At 37.5% G+C, this 17799-nt stretch overlaps 2 protein-coding genes and 1 long non-coding RNA gene across 8 annotated transcripts; all 3 read left to right on the forward strand.

Annotated features, from left to right (window-relative positions):
- Positions 1-628: 628 nt before the first annotated feature.
- LOC124327630 lies at positions 629-1733 on the forward strand. 2 transcript variants are annotated; one of them, XR_006916205.1, is made up of 3 exons: positions 629-1295; positions 1365-1585; positions 1645-1733. It is a non-coding gene; the product is annotated as an uncharacterized LOC124327630 (long non-coding RNA). The 2 variants fall into 2 exon arrangements; XR_006916204.1 differs by having other exon boundaries at positions 1369-1585.
- Positions 1734-4449: 2716 nt separating this feature from the next.
- On the forward strand, positions 4450-6155 carry LOC124327568. 3 transcript variants are annotated; one of them, XM_046786553.1, is made up of 6 exons: positions 4450-4542; positions 4652-4726; positions 4823-4905; positions 4984-5046; positions 5128-5461; positions 5550-6155. In XM_046786553.1, the coding sequence occupies exons 3-6, from the start codon at positions 4891-4893 to the stop codon at positions 6041-6043; spliced, it is 906 nt and encodes a 301-aa protein (XP_046642509.1). In that variant the 5' UTR covers positions 4450-4542; positions 4652-4726; positions 4823-4890; the 3' UTR covers positions 6044-6155. The 3 variants fall into 3 exon arrangements, with proteins under 3 accessions (XP_046642509.1, XP_046642500.1, XP_046642491.1); XM_046786544.1 differs by lacking the exon at positions 4450-4542 and having other exon boundaries at positions 4636-4726; XM_046786535.1 differs by lacking the exons at positions 4450-4542; positions 4652-4726 and having other exon boundaries at positions 4734-4905.
- Positions 6156-11294: 5139 nt separating this feature from the next.
- Positions 11295-13000, forward strand: LOC124327545. Of its 3 annotated transcripts, XM_046786524.1 has the most exons (6): positions 11295-11387; positions 11497-11571; positions 11668-11750; positions 11829-11891; positions 11973-12306; positions 12395-13000. In XM_046786524.1, exons 3-6 carry the CDS (start codon positions 11736-11738, stop codon positions 12886-12888), a joined length of 906 nt encoding a protein of 301 aa, XP_046642480.1. In that variant the 5' UTR covers positions 11295-11387; positions 11497-11571; positions 11668-11735; the 3' UTR covers positions 12889-13000. The 3 variants fall into 3 exon arrangements, with proteins under 3 accessions (XP_046642480.1, XP_046642472.1, XP_046642468.1); XM_046786516.1 differs by lacking the exon at positions 11295-11387 and having other exon boundaries at positions 11481-11571; XM_046786512.1 differs by lacking the exons at positions 11295-11387; positions 11497-11571 and having other exon boundaries at positions 11579-11750.
- Positions 13001-17799: the final 4799 nt, after the last annotated feature.

Raw genomic sequence — 17799 nt, forward strand, 5'->3', positions numbered from 1 at the left:
GCCAAACTTTAGACAGCCCCATACTCCGCTGGGCAAAGGTATCCAATCGTGACATCATTTTCATTTGATTTTTTCGTGTTTGCTTCTACATTTTTTAAAATTTATTCCAGGGTCGAGCGTGTGAGGAATATCCCGGCGTTTCAGGTCTTCTGCGTCCACTACGTCTTCGACTTTTCGTCGTCCAGCTCATCACGAAAGTCAAGAAGCGAACATCGAGCGCCGGCGGCAACAGCACCAGCAGCGGTTCGGGCTCTTCCGGCCTGGCCTCTCTCAGTTGCTGGACAATATTTACTGCCCGTCTCAATCGCTGCATTCCTGTTCCTCCTCTCTCGGCTGGCCGACTCGGATCAGCGAGCTAATGTCGTGGATGCTGGAAGTCCTTCGCCAATTGCCTAATCACAGGCGTGCCATTTGTTTCATTTAAATGATTTTATATAGAAGATAATCGAAATTCTTTATACCCGTTTGTTAGGATTTTGATTTTAGGTCGCGATGGATATGGAGCCGGCCATTGAGCAGGTCTTATTTAAGATCAGCCTCGGCGACAACATCCAGCATCTGGGCCCTGCAGCACGTCAACTCATTCAATCGGCTCAGCTGGATGCGGGTGGACGAGAAGACGTCGTCACAAGAGTTTCCAGTCCTGACCAAGTGAATGCTGGACATGACGTCTGGGCCGCGTCGAATGCGCAAGAAATTGACGCTCAGTACACGTAACGGCTGGAAATTGAGAGCTCCCAGCTTAGTTTCAATCATTCACAATTCTTCTCTATTGGCCGTGCTCCTATATCTTTCCCTATCTGCGTCCCGTCAACGTCGTCGTGTTTTGCTGGACCACCAGCAACGTTAAATTCAGTAATTGGTTTGCGTTGAATACTCGTGGACGTTTTACTCTCTGACTGTTCCTGAAGAACAGCATGAGAACAGCATCAATTCCAACCCAAAACATTGTGTCGTCCTGTTCGCCGAATGTAATTCACTAGCAATTACCGGTCGTGATAATATTTCTTGTTTTTTTTTTCTTCCCCATTCTAACATTCTAGAAACCAGTCCTCCCTTTCCTTCCTTTGAACTTTCAGTGAACAGAATTTTAAAAAATTTCATCAATTTCTATTTTAAATTTTTTTTTGTCGTTTTAAATTCAGTTGAGCGCGTGGCTGGGACCGACGGCAACGACGACATTTCGGGGTGAGAAAGGATCATTACTTCCATGGGCGACACTGAATGAATTTGTCCCTCACACTGCACGATGGTGTTTAAACCTCTCTCGCTCCCATGCCGAAATTGATCTGCGAGTGAGTTACAAATGACAGACAATCAAATCTGCTGGTTATTGTTTAAGGAATAACTCTAATTTGATTGAGGTAGGAGTCAGCACCAATGCCAAAGACTTGCTTGAATGAAATGGGACAGAGTTCTCTATTCATTCGATTTTTCGTTCCACCTGAAGTCCTGAACGTGTTTCAAAAAGGAGCTGGATCTCATTCAAGTGGTCCAACAGTTCCAGTGGAAACGGAACTCACAGACCCAAGTGTTGGCCATAAACTTCGTGCAAGAATCGTCACTTGACGTTTTCGACATACGGGTAATTTACATTTTCATGTCTGGGCTTCTTTAATTTCACATCAGGTCATAACTTCTCAGGTTACCGACAGACCAACGCATTTATTGTCCGGGATTCGTCGCAGGGGTTGCCTATCCGTCGGAAATTCCGGGAAATTCATTGGAAATCCAGGTGAATAAATTTTTTTATTTATTCGTGGTAGAGTGTACCAATCTGTAGACGTCGTGGCCAAGTGATAAAGTCGACAGACTGCTAATCTGTTATCCTCCGACCGCATCAGTCCCAATCTTATCCACTTCGAAGCCAATGCCTTTAATTTAATTTATTCGACACAATTGTGTTAAACGTAAAGTTTTATTTTTGGATATCCTCCTGTCCGTCTTGTGTGATTTGAATGAGGGAAGAGTGACCAAATCGAATAAAAGGCCACCTTCCCTTCATCGATTGGCGTTATTATCCGTGGGGCGTGGTCTGACCTCGATTGAATTTTTCCTTTTCTGCGCTGAAACGTTTCACAAAATCCTCCGGCCGTTTTTTTTTTTCAATTTCACGGCGAATAATTGTGTCACCATTTCATTCAATGACGGACCATTTGCGTACCAGTCCTCCTTTTCTTACCTTCAGTGAATAGATTTCGTTAACTAAGTATCAGTCAGACTTCAGTTGGGTATTTTGTCTGACGCCATGAAGTGATGAGGACGGGCGTTTGTTTTTCTGTTATTTTGGGCTTTTGGCGAGCGAGTTGAGTTGTGGTGTGATTCAGTAAAGCATCTTCCCGAGCCTTCAATGGTCCGATTTATTGTGTTCCTTTGATGGTTTGCTGTTTTCATTAGCGGTTGCATTATAGTTTCGTGTCCGAACTGGCAATGATTTAGAACCCAGTATAGAAGAGTTAAGGTTGAAGTGATTTATGGTATTATTATACGACCCAGTGCATGCACGCAAATGCATTTAACATAAACTGCCCAGCCGAAATGATTATTAGTTATTAGCCTATGTATACGACTCTAATGGTTCGGTGAGCGACTCTTTCTCTATTTTGGCCCATACAAATTGTGTGATTCATAGCATAAGGTAAAACTTATTTTTAATTGTATGATCAAGACATTAAAATTATTGGTAATAATTCAAATCTATTTAGTTTTGTGACCAGTTTAGTTAGTTTTCCCGTAATTAATGAAAAACTGCTAAAATATTTGTTTCACGACTGGTGACATCTGGCGGTTGCGACTACAACTTTTTTATTTTAGATCAAAATAAATCACCACTAGATGTCTATAGCATCGCCGAGATGGCGCAATCTTTGATGACCCAACCATGACGCAACAACCAGATTTGCATTTATGTTTTACAGTTATTTGACTAAAAGATGGTTATTTTTAAATTCAATTATTGAACTTTATTGGTAAAAATTGGAAAATATGAGTTGAGCAAACTAAAAGTAAATAACTTGCAAGGATATTGAACTGTGACAGAAAAATCCCGTTTTTAGACAAAAAATTCTGTGAAGAAAAGTGTGAATCGTGAATAAGTCCGACTTAACATTAGGCCCTGATTTTGTCATTTAAGACAGTTTTCAACTGGCTTACGACTATCCCTTCGCGGCGAGCTGATAAGCTTGCTTTTCTATCTTATAATGCTGTGTCAAAAGCGCCATCGAGCTCTCGAGAGGTCGTCCAAGAAACTGTCAGCTAACAATCCGGATACTGAGATCCTGCATTTTAAAAAAATATGGTTATACTGGTGTCTTTAAATCTAGAAATTAAATTACCTACACAAAAATATTCGCAGGGCACATCAAAAGATTCAAAACGAGTCGTTTTGAATCTTTTGATTATTATTTGATTAGATTGAAGTCGTTTTAAACGACTTCAATCTCTGTAAATAAATGATACTTCAAAGTGATTAGTTTTAACTATATACAGCATTAATTATAGATCAAGTTAAACAGCGATGGATGTTCAAACTAACACCTTCGTCTTCGTTTTACATTTAACAATTACATGTGTAGTAACTTACTCTATGTACCTCTGTTCGAAATTTATTTAAAAAAATTCAAACTCGATTTTATTTAACGTGACAACTGTTATATGTTAATCCCAAATTTTAATTAATCGTTATTATCAATTCCGCACAACCTTCGCACAGCATCCTGTCACGATTCCCGAAAATACAACGCTTTTTTTAAAATTCAGTCATCTATTATCAGCAGGCTTCATCTTGCAAACGAATCACTGAATGAAATACTAACCACTGTGTAGGGTCCTCGTATCGTATGCACATTCAATTTTGTAACGTCGTTATGGCAACGCTAAATGGACCAAGACAACAGACTGAAATCCCTAGCAATAATAATATGCTTTTAAAGCATAACTTATCAAGTATTGCAACACAAAAAAAGGAAAAGAAATTCTTTTTTACATGAACGTTTCAACATTATTACGTTAAATGCGAGTTGTGGAAACACAACGAAAAAGTGACATTTTCAAGCGCCTATTCAACATTTAAAAAAATTATGTAATGCTGTGAATCTAGAGCGACATAGTTACAGTCGTTATCATCGTCTCAATCAAATTTAAGTAAATTCGTCTTTAACGTTTAAATCGTGATCCGAATTTACAAAAAACCCACATTTCAACACTTGCAGCGAAAACCGATAATTCGATTTACTGGGTATAAGCTTTACAATCTATTCAAGGAAGGGATTTCAATTGATGTTACAAAAACTAACCGCAAAGCAGCTTTTCATCGATAAGGCTGCCTGGGTGGAAATTAGTAGCTGCGAATACAAAAATTTCGGCGTTTCGTTTATCATCCGCGAAGCGCAGCTGTTCACACAATACCTTCAAGGCAAATTGTCGTATTAATAACAAGGTCGTTAGGCATATTACACACTAGTGTATGCCCAGAGTATTGACACACAATTGGTTTTAACACCTGGTCGCTTCGTCCAAATCTGAATAATAAGGGATTAACAGGTACTAACTACTGATTGGTTTCTATAAAAAAAAACAAGGTTGTTAGGCATATAGTAGTGCATGCCCAGAGTATTGACACACAATTTGTTTTAACATCTGCACTCCGCAGGTGTTACGCCTGGTCACTTGGCCCAAATCTGAATAATAAGGGGTTACTGTCGATTGGTCTCTATAAAAAAACAAGGTAACGTTAATAATTGCGACAGATCTACTCGAGGATTCTCAGCAGGTACGTTACTTTTTTGCTACAACATGGCTTGCCTCTCCGCAATCCGTTTAGGAATTTTCGTATTGGCTGTGTCGAACTACGCTCTTGCTGTCCTCACCGTAGAGCAACAACTGGTAGAGATGCAACAACATTTCGTAAGATAATCATTGAACTGTACGCGTTGCCATCAACCTATAAAATTGTACTGAAAAATGTGTTCTTTATTATGCAAGGCGGAATTGAAGAGCGTTTTGACAGCGAAAGATATTCAGTTAGAAGAATTTAAGCAACAGCATGTAAGCCACTCAAATTTCAATATTCTACTTTTATACTTAGTGTATAGGCCTATTTGTATATTGCATTCTAATACGTTTTAGAAAAAAAGTGTGGAAAAATTAGGAGACCAACTAACTCATTTGGAAGCAGAAGCGTCACAAATGAAAGCTCAGCTTGCTGAAATGGATGCTCAAACGAGACAACAAAAATCACTTCCAACTGCTCAACAGAGCCGAAGTGAAAGCAACAATAAACATAGCTTTGAATTAGAAGAAGAGAACGCTAGTGTTCTCAGGCAGGGAAAACTGAAAATTCCACGATCATGTGCGGATTTAAAGACAATAGGACAGCCTTCCAGCGGAATCAACTTGATTATCGGAGCTAAATATATCGAAACTGTTTTATGCGACTTCCGTAAACAGCCAAACGATCCTAGTAAGCTTCATTTCATCTACACTATGTTCGGTCTAAATAATTTCTACTTGTTACTACGTTTGTTTTGTTTTGTGGTGGATCTACCAAGGTTTCCAGACGTTTATTGGCTATGCTGAAATTAAGTCATCGCCTACCTATTTCTACGTCCAGAAAAACCGATCTTTCGATAAGAAAAACACTCCCCTTCCATTCGAAGTTGCTCAGGTCAATATCGGAGGAGCTATGGATTTACCATCAGGGAAATTCACGGCTCCTCGCGCGGGAATTTACTTTTTCTCCTTCTCTGGACTTGTGCAATTCCCGGAATCGTCAACGCTCGTCTTCAGTTACGGGGCACGTCTGCTGTTGAACGGCAAAGAAGTCGGGAGAGGATGGGTTGAAGAGGCCAATACCAAAGCAACTCAAAACAGTCCGCTAACACTGCAATCTACATTGAATTTACAAGCGGGAGATAAAGTTTGGGTAGAGCTCACGGCGTGGGAATCGTATGGAGAGTATCTCTATGACGACCCTTCCCATTACACTCACTTTTCGGGATTGCTTCTATCTGAAGAAATTTCACGCTCGATTAAGACGGCTTAATCAAAATGGAAAGGGCGTGAATTCAAAAACGCAAAAAGTTTCGATTTTAAGAAAGGGTAATGGTTATTTGGGGAGTTTTGAGAATTTTAAAATACACTGCATGATTAATCAATTTTTTGCTTAAGCCACTTGGAATTTCTTGAATTTCTTGGATTTTCTTGGAATTTCTTGGATTTAAGCCAGTTGAAAACTGTCTTAAATGAAAAATTCAGAGCCTATTGGTAAGTCGGACTTTTTGCTAAATGCCTTCCTAATTTTTCAGAACTTTTCTGTAAATTCTTTGTTTTTTCTCTGAAATTTTCTGGAAAAAAATTCTATCGCAAAATTTTGATTTGTCTGAGTCATGGTTCACAAAGTTCATGGGTCAAAACAATATTTTTATTCTAAAAAAAAGTAAATCTATAATGAGACTTGAACCATGGCCCTCTTCATTATCATTCCAGCGCTATAACCAAAAATCTATTTTTCGTCTTTCTAAAATTCGTTTTTCGTCTTGACCTAAAGTAAAAAGTGGTAGTCGCAACCGCCAGATGTCACTAGTCGTAAAACAATTATTTTAGCAGTTTTTCATTAATTACGGGAAAACTAATTAAATAAATGAAATTATTTTTGTTCTGGTCGCACCGCATATTTTTTGTTTAATTTTCAAGACCAAAAAGTCCGAAATCTGTTGTAAAACGCCCGAGCTATGGAGCGTTACAGACAGACATACAAAGTGACATGGCTTTTTTTTTCCTGCGTATGCGATTATTAGCTTCGCCCTTCGGGCTCGCAATAAAAAAAATACCATGAGAATCAGCGTGAAAAACTTATTCTAATGGTTTTTTTTCAAACAAATCCCTTATTCATGCACCAAGCCTATTGAGTATAAATACTCGCAGATTTGGCACTTGAAATCAGAGTTCTTTCAGCTCTCCTTCATCAAGCTCGAGAGTAAGACCCTCTTTTGTACTCTTCTTTACCTACTTGTGTATGTACGTATGTGTGCTGTGAAGGTAATACATAGAATAAGCATTGAGATCTCTACAAAAGCTGAGCTGCTAATAATCGCATAAATGCGAAGCTGCTAATAATCGCATACGCAGAAAAAAAAAAGCCATGTCACTTTGTATGTCTGTCTGTAACGCTCCATAGCTCGGACGTTTCACGATAGATTTCGGACTTTTTGGTCTTAAAAATTACACAAAAAATATGCGGTGCGACCAGAAAAAAAATAATTCCATTTACTTAATTAGTTTTCCCGTAATTAATGAAAAACTGCTAAAATATTTGTTTCACGACTGGTGACATCTGGCGGTTGCGACTACAACTTTTTTATTTTAGATCAAAATAAATCACCACTAGATGTCTATAGCATCGCCGAGATGGCGCAATCTTTGATGACCCAACCATGACGCAACAACCAGATTTGCATTTATGTTTTACAGTTATTTGACTAAAAGATGGTTATTTTTAAATTCAATTATTGAACTTTGTTGGTAAAAATTGGAAAATATGAGTTGAGCAAACTAAAAGTAAATAACTTGCAAGGATATTGAACTGTGACAGAAAAATCCCGTTTTTAGACAAAAAATTCTGTGAAGAAAAGTGTGAATCGTGAATAAGTCCGACTTAACATTAGGCCCTGATTTTGTGAAAAATCCAATCTTGCTAAATCTATCTTGGTTTGCGTTGAATACTCGTGGACGTTTTACTCTCTGACTGTTCCTGAAGAACAGCATGAGAACAGCATCAATTCCAACCCAAAACATTGTGTCGTCCTGTTCGCCGAATGTAATTCACTAGCAATTACCGGTCGTGATAATATTTCTTGTTTTTTTTTTCTTCCCCATTCTAACATTCTAGAAACCAGTCCTCCCTTTCCTTCCTTTGAACTTTCAGTGAACAGAATTTTAAAAAATTTCATCAATTTCTATTTTAAATTTTTTTTTGTCGTTTTAAATTCAGTTGAGCGCGTGGCTGGGACCGACGGCAACGACGACATTTCGGGGTGAGAAAGGATCATTACTTCCATGGGCGACACTGAATGAATTTGTCCCTCACACTGCACGATGGTGTTTAAACCTCTCTCGCTCCCATGCCGAAATTGATCTGCGAGTGAGTTACAAATGACAGACAATCAAATCTGCTGGTTATTGTTTAAGGAATAACTCTAATTTGATTGAGGTAGGAGTCAGCACCAATGCCAAAGACTTGCTTGAATGAAATGGGACAGAGTTCTCTATTCATTCGATTTTTCGTTCCACCTGAAGTCCTGAACGTGTTTCAAAAAGGAGCTGGATCTCATTCAAGTGGTCCAACAGTTCCAGTGGAAACGGAACTCACAGACCCAAGTGTTGGCCATAAACTTCGTGCAAGAATCGTCACTTGACGTTTTCGACATACGGGTAATTTACATTTTCATGTCTGGGCTTCTTTAATTTCACATCAGGTCATAACTTCTCAGGTTACCGACAGACCAACGCATTTATTGTCCGGGATTCGTCGCAGGGGTTGCCTATCCGTCGGAAATTCCGGGAAATTCATTGGAAATCCAGGTGAATAAATTTTTTTATTTATTCGTGGTAGAGTGTACCAATCTGTAGACGTCGTGGCCAAGTGATAAAGTCGACAGACTGCTAATCTGTTATCCTCCGACCGCATCAGTCCCAATCTTATCCACTTCGAAGCCAATGCCTTTAATTTAATTTATTCGACACAATTGTGTTAAACGTAAAGTTTTATTTTTGGATATCCTCCTGTCCGTCTTGTGTGATTTGAATGAGGGAAGAGTGACCAAATCGAATAAAAGGCCACCTTCCCTTCATCGATTGGCGTTATTATCCGTGGGGCGTGGTCTGACCTCGATTGAATTTTTCCTTTTCTGCGCTGAAACGTTTCACAAAATCCTCCGGCCGTTTTTTTTTTTCAATTTCACGGCGAATAATTGTGTCACCATTTCATTCAATGACGGACCATTTGCGTACCAGTCCTCCTTTTCTTACCTTCAGTGAATAGATTTCGTTAACTAAGTATCAGTCAGACTTCAGTTGGGTATTTTGTCTGACGCCATGAAGTGATGAGGACGGGCGTTTGTTTTTCTGTTATTTTGGGCTTTTGGCGAGCGAGTTGAGTTGTGGTGTGATTCAGTAAAGCATCTTCCCGAGCCTTCAATGGTCCGATTTATTGTGTTCCTTTGATGGTTTGCTGTTTTCATTAGCGGTTGCATTATAGTTTCGTGTCCGAACTGGCAATGATTTAGAACCCAGTATAGAAGAGTTAAGGTTGAAGTGATTTATGGTATTATTATACGACCCAGTGCATGCACGCAAATGCATTTAACATAAACTGCCCAGCCGAAATGATTATTAGTTATTAGCCTATGTATACGACTCTAATGGTTCGGTGAGCGACTCTTTCTCTATTTTGGCCCATACAAATTGTGTGATTCATAGCATAAGGTAAAACTTATTTTTAATTGTATGATCAAGACATTAAAATTATTGGTAATAATTCAAATCTATTTAGTTTTGTGACCAGTTTAGTTAGTTTTCCCGTAATTAATGAAAAACTGCTAAAATATTTGTTTCACGACTGGTGACATCTGGCGGTTGCGACTACAACTTTTTTATTTTAGATCAAAATAAATCACCACTAGATGTCTATAGCATCGCCGAGATGGCGCAATCTTTGATGACCCAACCATGACGCAACAACCAGATTTGCATTTATGTTTTACAGTTATTTGACTAAAAGATGGTTATTTTTAAATTCAATTATTGAACTTTATTGGTAAAAATTGGAAAATATGAGTTGAGCAAACTAAAAGTAAATAACTTGCAAGGATATTGAACTGTGACAGAAAAATCCCGTTTTTAGACAAAAAATTCTGTGAAGAAAAGTGTGAATCGTGAATAAGTCCGACTTAACATTAGGCCCTGATTTTGTCATTTAAGACAGTTTTCAACTGGCTTACGACTATCCCTTCGCGGCGAGCTGATAAGCTTGCTTTTCTATCTTATAATGCTGTGTCAAAAGCGCCATCGAGCTCTCGAGAGGTCGTCCAAGAAACTGTCAGCTAACAATCCGGATACTGAGATCCTGCATTTTAAAAAAATATGGTTATACTGGTGTCTTTAAATCTAGAAATTAAATTACCTACACAAAAATATTCGCAGGGCACATCAAAAGATTCAAAACGAGTCGTTTTGAATCTTTTGATTATTATTTGATTAGATTGAAGTCGTTTTAAACGACTTCAATCTCTGTAAATAAATGATACTTCAAAGTGATTAGTTTTAACTATATACAGCATTAATTATAGATCAAGTTAAACAGCGATGGATGTTCAAACTAACACCTTCGTCTTCGTTTTACATTTAACAATTACATGTGTAGTAACTTACTCTATGTACCTCTGTTCGAAATTTATTTAAAAAAATTCAAACTCGATTTTATTTAACGTGACAACTGTTATATGTTAATCCCAAATTTTAATTAATCGTTATTATCAATTCCGCACAACCTTCGCACAGCATCCTGTCACGATTCCCGAAAATACAACGCTTTTTTTAAAATTCAGTCATCTATTATCAGCAGGCTTCATCTTGCAAACGAATCACTGAATGAAATACTAACCACTGTGTAGGGTCCTCGTATCGTATGCACATTCAATTTTGTAACGTCGTTATGGCAACGCTAAATGGACCAAGACAACAGACTGAAATCCCTAGCAATAATAATATGCTTTTAAAGCATAACTTATCAAGTATTGCAACACAAAAAAAGGAAAAGAAATTCTTTTTTACATGAACGTTTCAACATTATTACGTTAAATGCGAGTTGTGGAAACACAACGAAAAAGTGACATTTTCAAGCGCCTATTCAACATTTAAAAAAATTATGTAATGCTGTGAATCTAGAGCGACATAGTTACAGTCGTTATCATCGTCTCAATCAAATTTAAGTAAATTCGTCTTTAACGTTTAAATCGTGATCCGAATTTACAAAAAACCCACATTTCAACACTTGCAGCGAAAACCGATAATTCGATTTACTGGGTATAAGCTTTACAATCTATTCAAGGAAGGGATTTCAATTGATGTTACAAAAACTAACCGCAAAGCAGCTTTTCATCGATAAGGCTGCCTGGGTGGAAATTAGTAGCTGCGAATACAAAAATTTCGGCGTTTCGTTTATCATCCGCGAAGCGCAGCTGTTCACACAATACCTTCAAGGCAAATTGTCGTATTAATAACAAGGTCGTTAGGCATATTACACACTAGTGTATGCCCAGAGTATTGACACACAATTGGTTTTAACACCTGGTCGCTTCGTCCAAATCTGAATAATAAGGGATTAACAGGTACTAACTACTGATTGGTTTCTATAAAAAAAAACAAGGTTGTTAGGCATATAGTAGTGCATGCCCAGAGTATTGACACACAATTTGTTTTAACATCTGCACTCCGCAGGTGTTACGCCTGGTCACTTGGCCCAAATCTGAATAATAAGGGGTTACTGTCGATTGGTCTCTATAAAAAAACAAGGTAACGTTAATAATTGCGACAGATCTACTCGAGGATTCTCAGCAGGTACGTTACTTTTTTGCTACAACATGGCTTGCCTCTCCGCAATCCGTTTAGGAATTTTCGTATTGGCTGTGTCGAACTACGCTCTTGCTGTCCTCACCGTAGAGCAACAACTGGTAGAGATGCAACAACATTTCGTAAGATAATCATTGAACTGTACGCGTTGCCATCAACCTATAAAATTGTACTGAAAAATGTGTTCTTTATTATGCAAGGCGGAATTGAAGAGCGTTTTGACAGCGAAAGATATTCAGTTAGAAGAATTTAAGCAACAGCATGTAAGCCACTCAAATTTCAATATTCTACTTTTATACTTAGTGTATAGGCCTATTTGTATATTGCATTCTAATACGTTTTAGAAAAAAAGTGTGGAAAAATTAGGAGACCAACTAACTCATTTGGAAGCAGAAGCGTCACAAATGAAAGCTCAGCTTGCTGAAATGGATGCTCAAACGAGACAACAAAAATCACTTCCAACTGCTCAACAGAGCCGAAGTGAAAGCAACAATAAACATAGCTTTGAATTAGAAGAAGAGAACGCTAGTGTTCTCAGGCAGGGAAAACTGAAAATTCCACGATCATGTGCGGATTTAAAGACAATAGGACAGCCTTCCAGCGGAATCAACTTGATTATCGGAGCTAAATATATCGAAACTGTTTTATGCGACTTCCGTAAACAGCCAAACGATCCTAGTAAGCTTCATTTCATCTACACTATGTTCGGTCTAAATAATTTCTACTTGTTACTACGTTTGTTTTGTTTTGTGGTGGATCTACCAAGGTTTCCAGACGTTTATTGGCTATGCTGAAATTAAGTCATCGCCTACCTATTTCTACGTCCAGAAAAACCGATCTTTCGATAAGAAAAACACTCCCCTTCCATTCGAAGTTGCTCAGGTCAATATCGGAGGAGCTATGGATTTACCATCAGGGAAATTCACGGCTCCTCGCGCGGGAATTTACTTTTTCTCCTTCTCTGGACTTGTGCAATTCCCGGAATCGTCAACGCTCGTCTTCAGTTACGGGGCACGTCTGCTGTTGAACGGCAAAGAAGTCGGGAGAGGATGGGTTGAAGAGGCCAATACCAAAGCAACTCAAAACAGTCCGCTAACACTGCAATCTACATTGAATTTACAAGCGGGAGATAAAGTTTGGGTAGAGCTCACGGCGTGGGAATCGTATGGAGAGTATCTCTATGACGACCCTTCCCATTACACTCACTTTTCGGGATTGCTTCTATCTGAAGAAATTTCACGCTCGATTAAGACGGCTTAATCAAAATGGAAAGGGCGTGAATTCAAAAACGCAAAAAGTTTCGATTTTAAGAAAGGGTAATGGTTATTTGGGGAGTTTTGAGAATTTTAAAATACACTGCATGATTAATCAATTTTTTGCTTAATGCATTTGGTAAGAAAAGATGGACTGAATGACGTACGTTGAAAATTTCGAATATTTCTAAATTAAGGCCAGCTCTGTTAAATGCGTGTTAACACGTGTGCCACGTGTTAAATTTAAAATTAATTCTTTCTTGTCGAATATTTTTTATTGAAATATATTCGTTATGGATGGTTAAACATGATTAAAAACCACCAGATGTCCATAGCATCGCCGTGATGACGCAATCTTTGATGACCCAACCATGACGCAATAACCAGATTTGTATTTAAGTTTTGCAGTTATTAAACTTAAAGATGGTTATTTTTAAATTCAATTATTGAACTTTAAGTGTAAAAATTTGAAAATATGAGTTGAGCAAACTAAACGTAAATAACTTGCAAGGATATTGGACTGTGACAGAAAAAACCCGTTTTAAAACCAAAAAGTCTGTGAAGAACAGTGTGAATTGTGAATAAGTCCGACTTAACAATAGGCCCAAAATTTGTTAATTAAGACAGTTTTCAACTGGCTTACGACTATCCCTTCGCGGCGAGCTGATAAGCTTGCTTTTCTATCTTACTGGATCAGAAGAATCCTAGGTTTATAGAGGATCCTAGGATCCTATAATGGTTTATAGAGTAATTTTAAATGTATAATTCAGCTTAGTTTACCCATTAAAATGAAAGAAAGTCCAAGCCTGGGATGCTGTTTAGTCTTTTCTTGTGTTTTTTGACAGATCTGCTGACAAGTGACAAGCTCAATTATACATTTAAAATTACTCTATAAACCATTATAGGATCCTAGGATCCTCTATAAACCTAGGATTCTTCTGATCCAGTAAGATAGAAAAGCAAGCTTATCAGCTCGCCGCGAAGGGATAGTCGTAAGCCAGTTGAAAACTGTCTTAAATGACAAATTCAGGGGTTATTGTTAAGTCGGACTTATTCACAATTCACACTGTTCTTCACAGACTTTTTGGTTTTAAAACGGGTTTTTTCTGTCACAGTCCAATATCCTTGCAAGTTATTTACGTTTAGTTTGCTCAACTCATATTTTCAAATTTTTACACTTAAAGTTCAATAATTGAATTTAAAAATAACCATCTTTAAGTTTAATAACTGCAAAACTTAAATACAAATCTGGTTATTGCGTCATGGTTGGGTCATCAAAGATTGCGTCATCACGGCGATGCTATGGACATCTGGTGGTTTTTAATCATGTTTAACCATCCATAACGAATATATTTCAATAAAAAATATTCGACAAGAAAGAATTAATTTTAAATTTAACACGTTTTTTTTAACTTAACAACTAAAATAAATGAAAAGCACGTTAAGAATGGAAAGTGGAATTTAAACCTAAGGTGAAAAAGTTGTAGTCGCCACCGCAAGATGTCACTAGTCATTAAGTGAAAAAGTTGTAGTCGCCACCGCAAGATGTCACAAGCCGTTAAACAATTATTTTAGCAGTTTTTCATTATTTACGGGAGAACTAATTAAGTTAATGAAATTATTTTTGTTCTGGTCGCACCGCATATTTTTTGTGTAATTTTTAAGACCAAAAAGTCCGAAATCTGTCGTAAAACGCCCGAGCTATGGAGCGGGACATACAGACAGACATACAAAGTGACATGGCCTTTTTTTTTCTGCGTATACGATTATTAGCTTCGCCCTTCGGGCTCGCAATTATACGACCCAGTGCATGCACGCAAATGCATTTAACATAAACTGCCCAGCCGAAATGATTATTAGTTATTAGCCTATGTATACGACTCTAATGGTTCGGTGAGCGACTCTTTCTCTATTTTGGCCCATACAAATTGTGTGATTCATAGCATAAGGTAAAACTTATTTTTAATTGTATGATCAAGACATTAAAATTATTGGTAATAATTCAAATCTATTTAGTTTTGTGTTGGTAACTTCCTGACTCATCTCAAGCTAAAGTAAATATAATTCATATGAAATGTAATGGGTCTTCTTTAATTCATTGGTCAACAGGTTTACTTGACGCTGCGATTACGACATCTGACGGAGTCCTGGATTGAGAAAAGGATTGGCCAATTTTCCCAGCACCTCTTTGCCGAGGCCTCGTGATGGGAAGATGACACGAGATACACCACAGGTAGGAAACGAAATCAAAATATTTGTTGACATAGCCTGTTTCTATTTATTAAGTATATCAAGTGGTTCAATTTATTCGACAAATTTAAGTAAAGTGCTGGGTCTGTCGTTTTGTTTAACTTTTTCGATGCCCTATAGCTTGAGAGTCGATTTCGTTTCACTTAATTTTGCCTTTCAATACGCACTCGCAACTTAAACGATCTCCGTGTATCTACTATTTCATTTTGCCGTGATGTGAGCGGATGATATTCAATTTTTCTTATTCTACTCGTATCAAAGACTCTATCGCTGCCTCTCTCGTATTAGCTGTATTTCTGTTAGGCCTACTTTACTATAGCCATGCCTCGAATTCATTTGGCTTTCATTATTTGGTGCAATTGTCGGAGTGGACTTAAGAACCTATGCCAAGTCATGACTTTAAGCAACTCAAGAATCTTATTTACTCTTATTTAGATTTTAGGTAAATCGGCGATTGGCGTTTCGTGATTTCGGCAACCAAGTCACTGCAATGTCTAACCCCCTGAAGATCCATCTTAATACTTGTATTCATTACAAGGCGTCCTAGACGACATCCGTCATCCTAAACGTCGAAAAGACGTCCTAGACGTCGTCGTCGTTCGCTGGACCTTCACAGTCAATATTAGAGCCCTCTTCGAGCCTGCCCGCAAGCAGGCTGAAAACCAAGCAACTGTTCTGTGGAAATCACTGACCTCATGGATAGCGTGTAATTTTCTCGCTGCCGTCAGGACTAGTAGGAAAACTTCGCGGTAAGCTTTTCTCTTATTTTTGCTTTATGTTATTAGACTTCCGAAAAACGTCGCCGGTCATTTTTTCGCCTACCCCGGCCTACCCTAAACAACAACATGAGACATCAGCCATGCGAGACACTTTTCCCCCTTCGATGCAGTAAGAGAAGAAGCCGAAATATTTTAATTTTGACTTTGACCCCAAAGAAAAATGATATAACACTGGAGAACAGTCTTTCTTGTGCTCACCGCCCTTGAAAATCAGCCCAGAAGGGTGACGCCGCTTGAATGTTTATAGACAGTTTTGTCATCAACGCACACATTCGCTTGAATTTTGTTAAAAGCAGTTGAAATAACTGTAACTGTGTAGCTGTGGGCACTTTGTTTTGTATCGTCAATAGCACGGTTTTTATTATTTTTTTTATTTGTAGTAAAAACATTTTCTGTAGCCCATTGAGGTCCTTGCATTTTTCGCTTCCATATCAAGAACATTATATGGAAAATATTTCCGCTGTTTACTTGACTTCTTGTTTTTGTTTGACGCAACAATTACGTCATCCAAATGCATTTTGCGAAGCCAAGCGAGTAATTGGGTCAAATAAGAGCAACAAGGTCCATTTTTATTTTCGATCGATTTCAGTTCATTCGACATATTTAATGTTGTGCGCATGTTATTCTTCCCTGATGTGCACGGTCGATATGGGACGAATTATTTCAAAGTATTTAGGTTTGGTAGGCAGGGTGAGGAAATGAAGTTCATGATGGCCGCTTTCAAACCCTTGGTGACTTAATTTTCCCCCGCGGTTCTCCTTGTTCGTTTCATTGAGGCGTTGTTTACTTATGTGAGTTTGTGACCATTACCATTCCTCAGCTTGAGCGCAACACCTACTGTATCTGTCAAATGTAGTCAAAATATTTTTCCATTTTTAATTATTATCTTCAATTTTATTTGCTCTTTAATTATATTTTTTTTCGATTTTTGTTTACCCAACAGCAATTTGAAAGGGGCCCAGCATTTGGTTTGCGTCGGAGAGGATTTGTACGTCAGGAAGAAGACGGCCGTCGAGGAGGCCTTCAAGGAACTTGTGCGCACTGTTAAAAAAGAATATCGTTTTTCGATTTTTTAAATCTCTAAAACCGATTTCCGCCAGAAAGACATTTTTTAATAACTGTTTTTAAAAAACGATAGTTATGCCTAAAAGTGTATTATATAATTATTAAAAAATGATATTTTAATTATCTTTCTTTAAAACATTTTAAATTCCCTGTTACCGTGAATATAGATGCATGTAACCCATAACAAAAAAAAATTTATTACGCATATTTATTACAGAAATATCCGGTTATTGAGTATACCGTTGGCGGCGCTCAGTTATATGAAAGCTTTAAATGTGACAATTGATTTATTTTAGATACATTTTACAGTAGAGAAGTTGAAGATGGGAATCGAACCAACCAATAGATCTTTGATTTACCAGACCACTGCTCTACCACTGAGATACTTTAACAATATATAGCAATATGGTTCTGGTGTAATTGTTCAGGTGATTTGGGGGCAGCTCTATAGGGCAGGTTATTAAACTACTCGCGATTCTCGATAAGATAATACGGTTATTAATTTATGTCCCAGTTAAAGTAATATTTGATTGTTGTAAAATAGTACTTAATAAATGTTTTATTTCATTAAAAAGAAGTATCAATATCTGTTTTTTGAAAATCAGTAATAAAGATTTCATTTTAACGAATATGATTTTATTTTTAAATATCGGAAAATAGTACATTTTAATAACAAATTTGACTATAAAAAATTGTTTTTAATACGCATATTGATTTCGACATAAAAAAGTATCACATTTTGTAATATATTATATCATTTTTCGGCCATAAAATATATATTTCTCGTAAATGTCTTATTACGTAATTTATTATTACAGTTTTAG

The sequence above is a fragment of the Daphnia pulicaria genome, chromosome 1 (assembly GCF_021234035.1).
Source record: "Daphnia pulicaria isolate SC F1-1A chromosome 1, SC_F0-13Bv2, whole genome shotgun sequence".
Taxonomy (NCBI): domain Eukaryota; kingdom Metazoa; phylum Arthropoda; class Branchiopoda; order Diplostraca; family Daphniidae; genus Daphnia; species Daphnia pulicaria.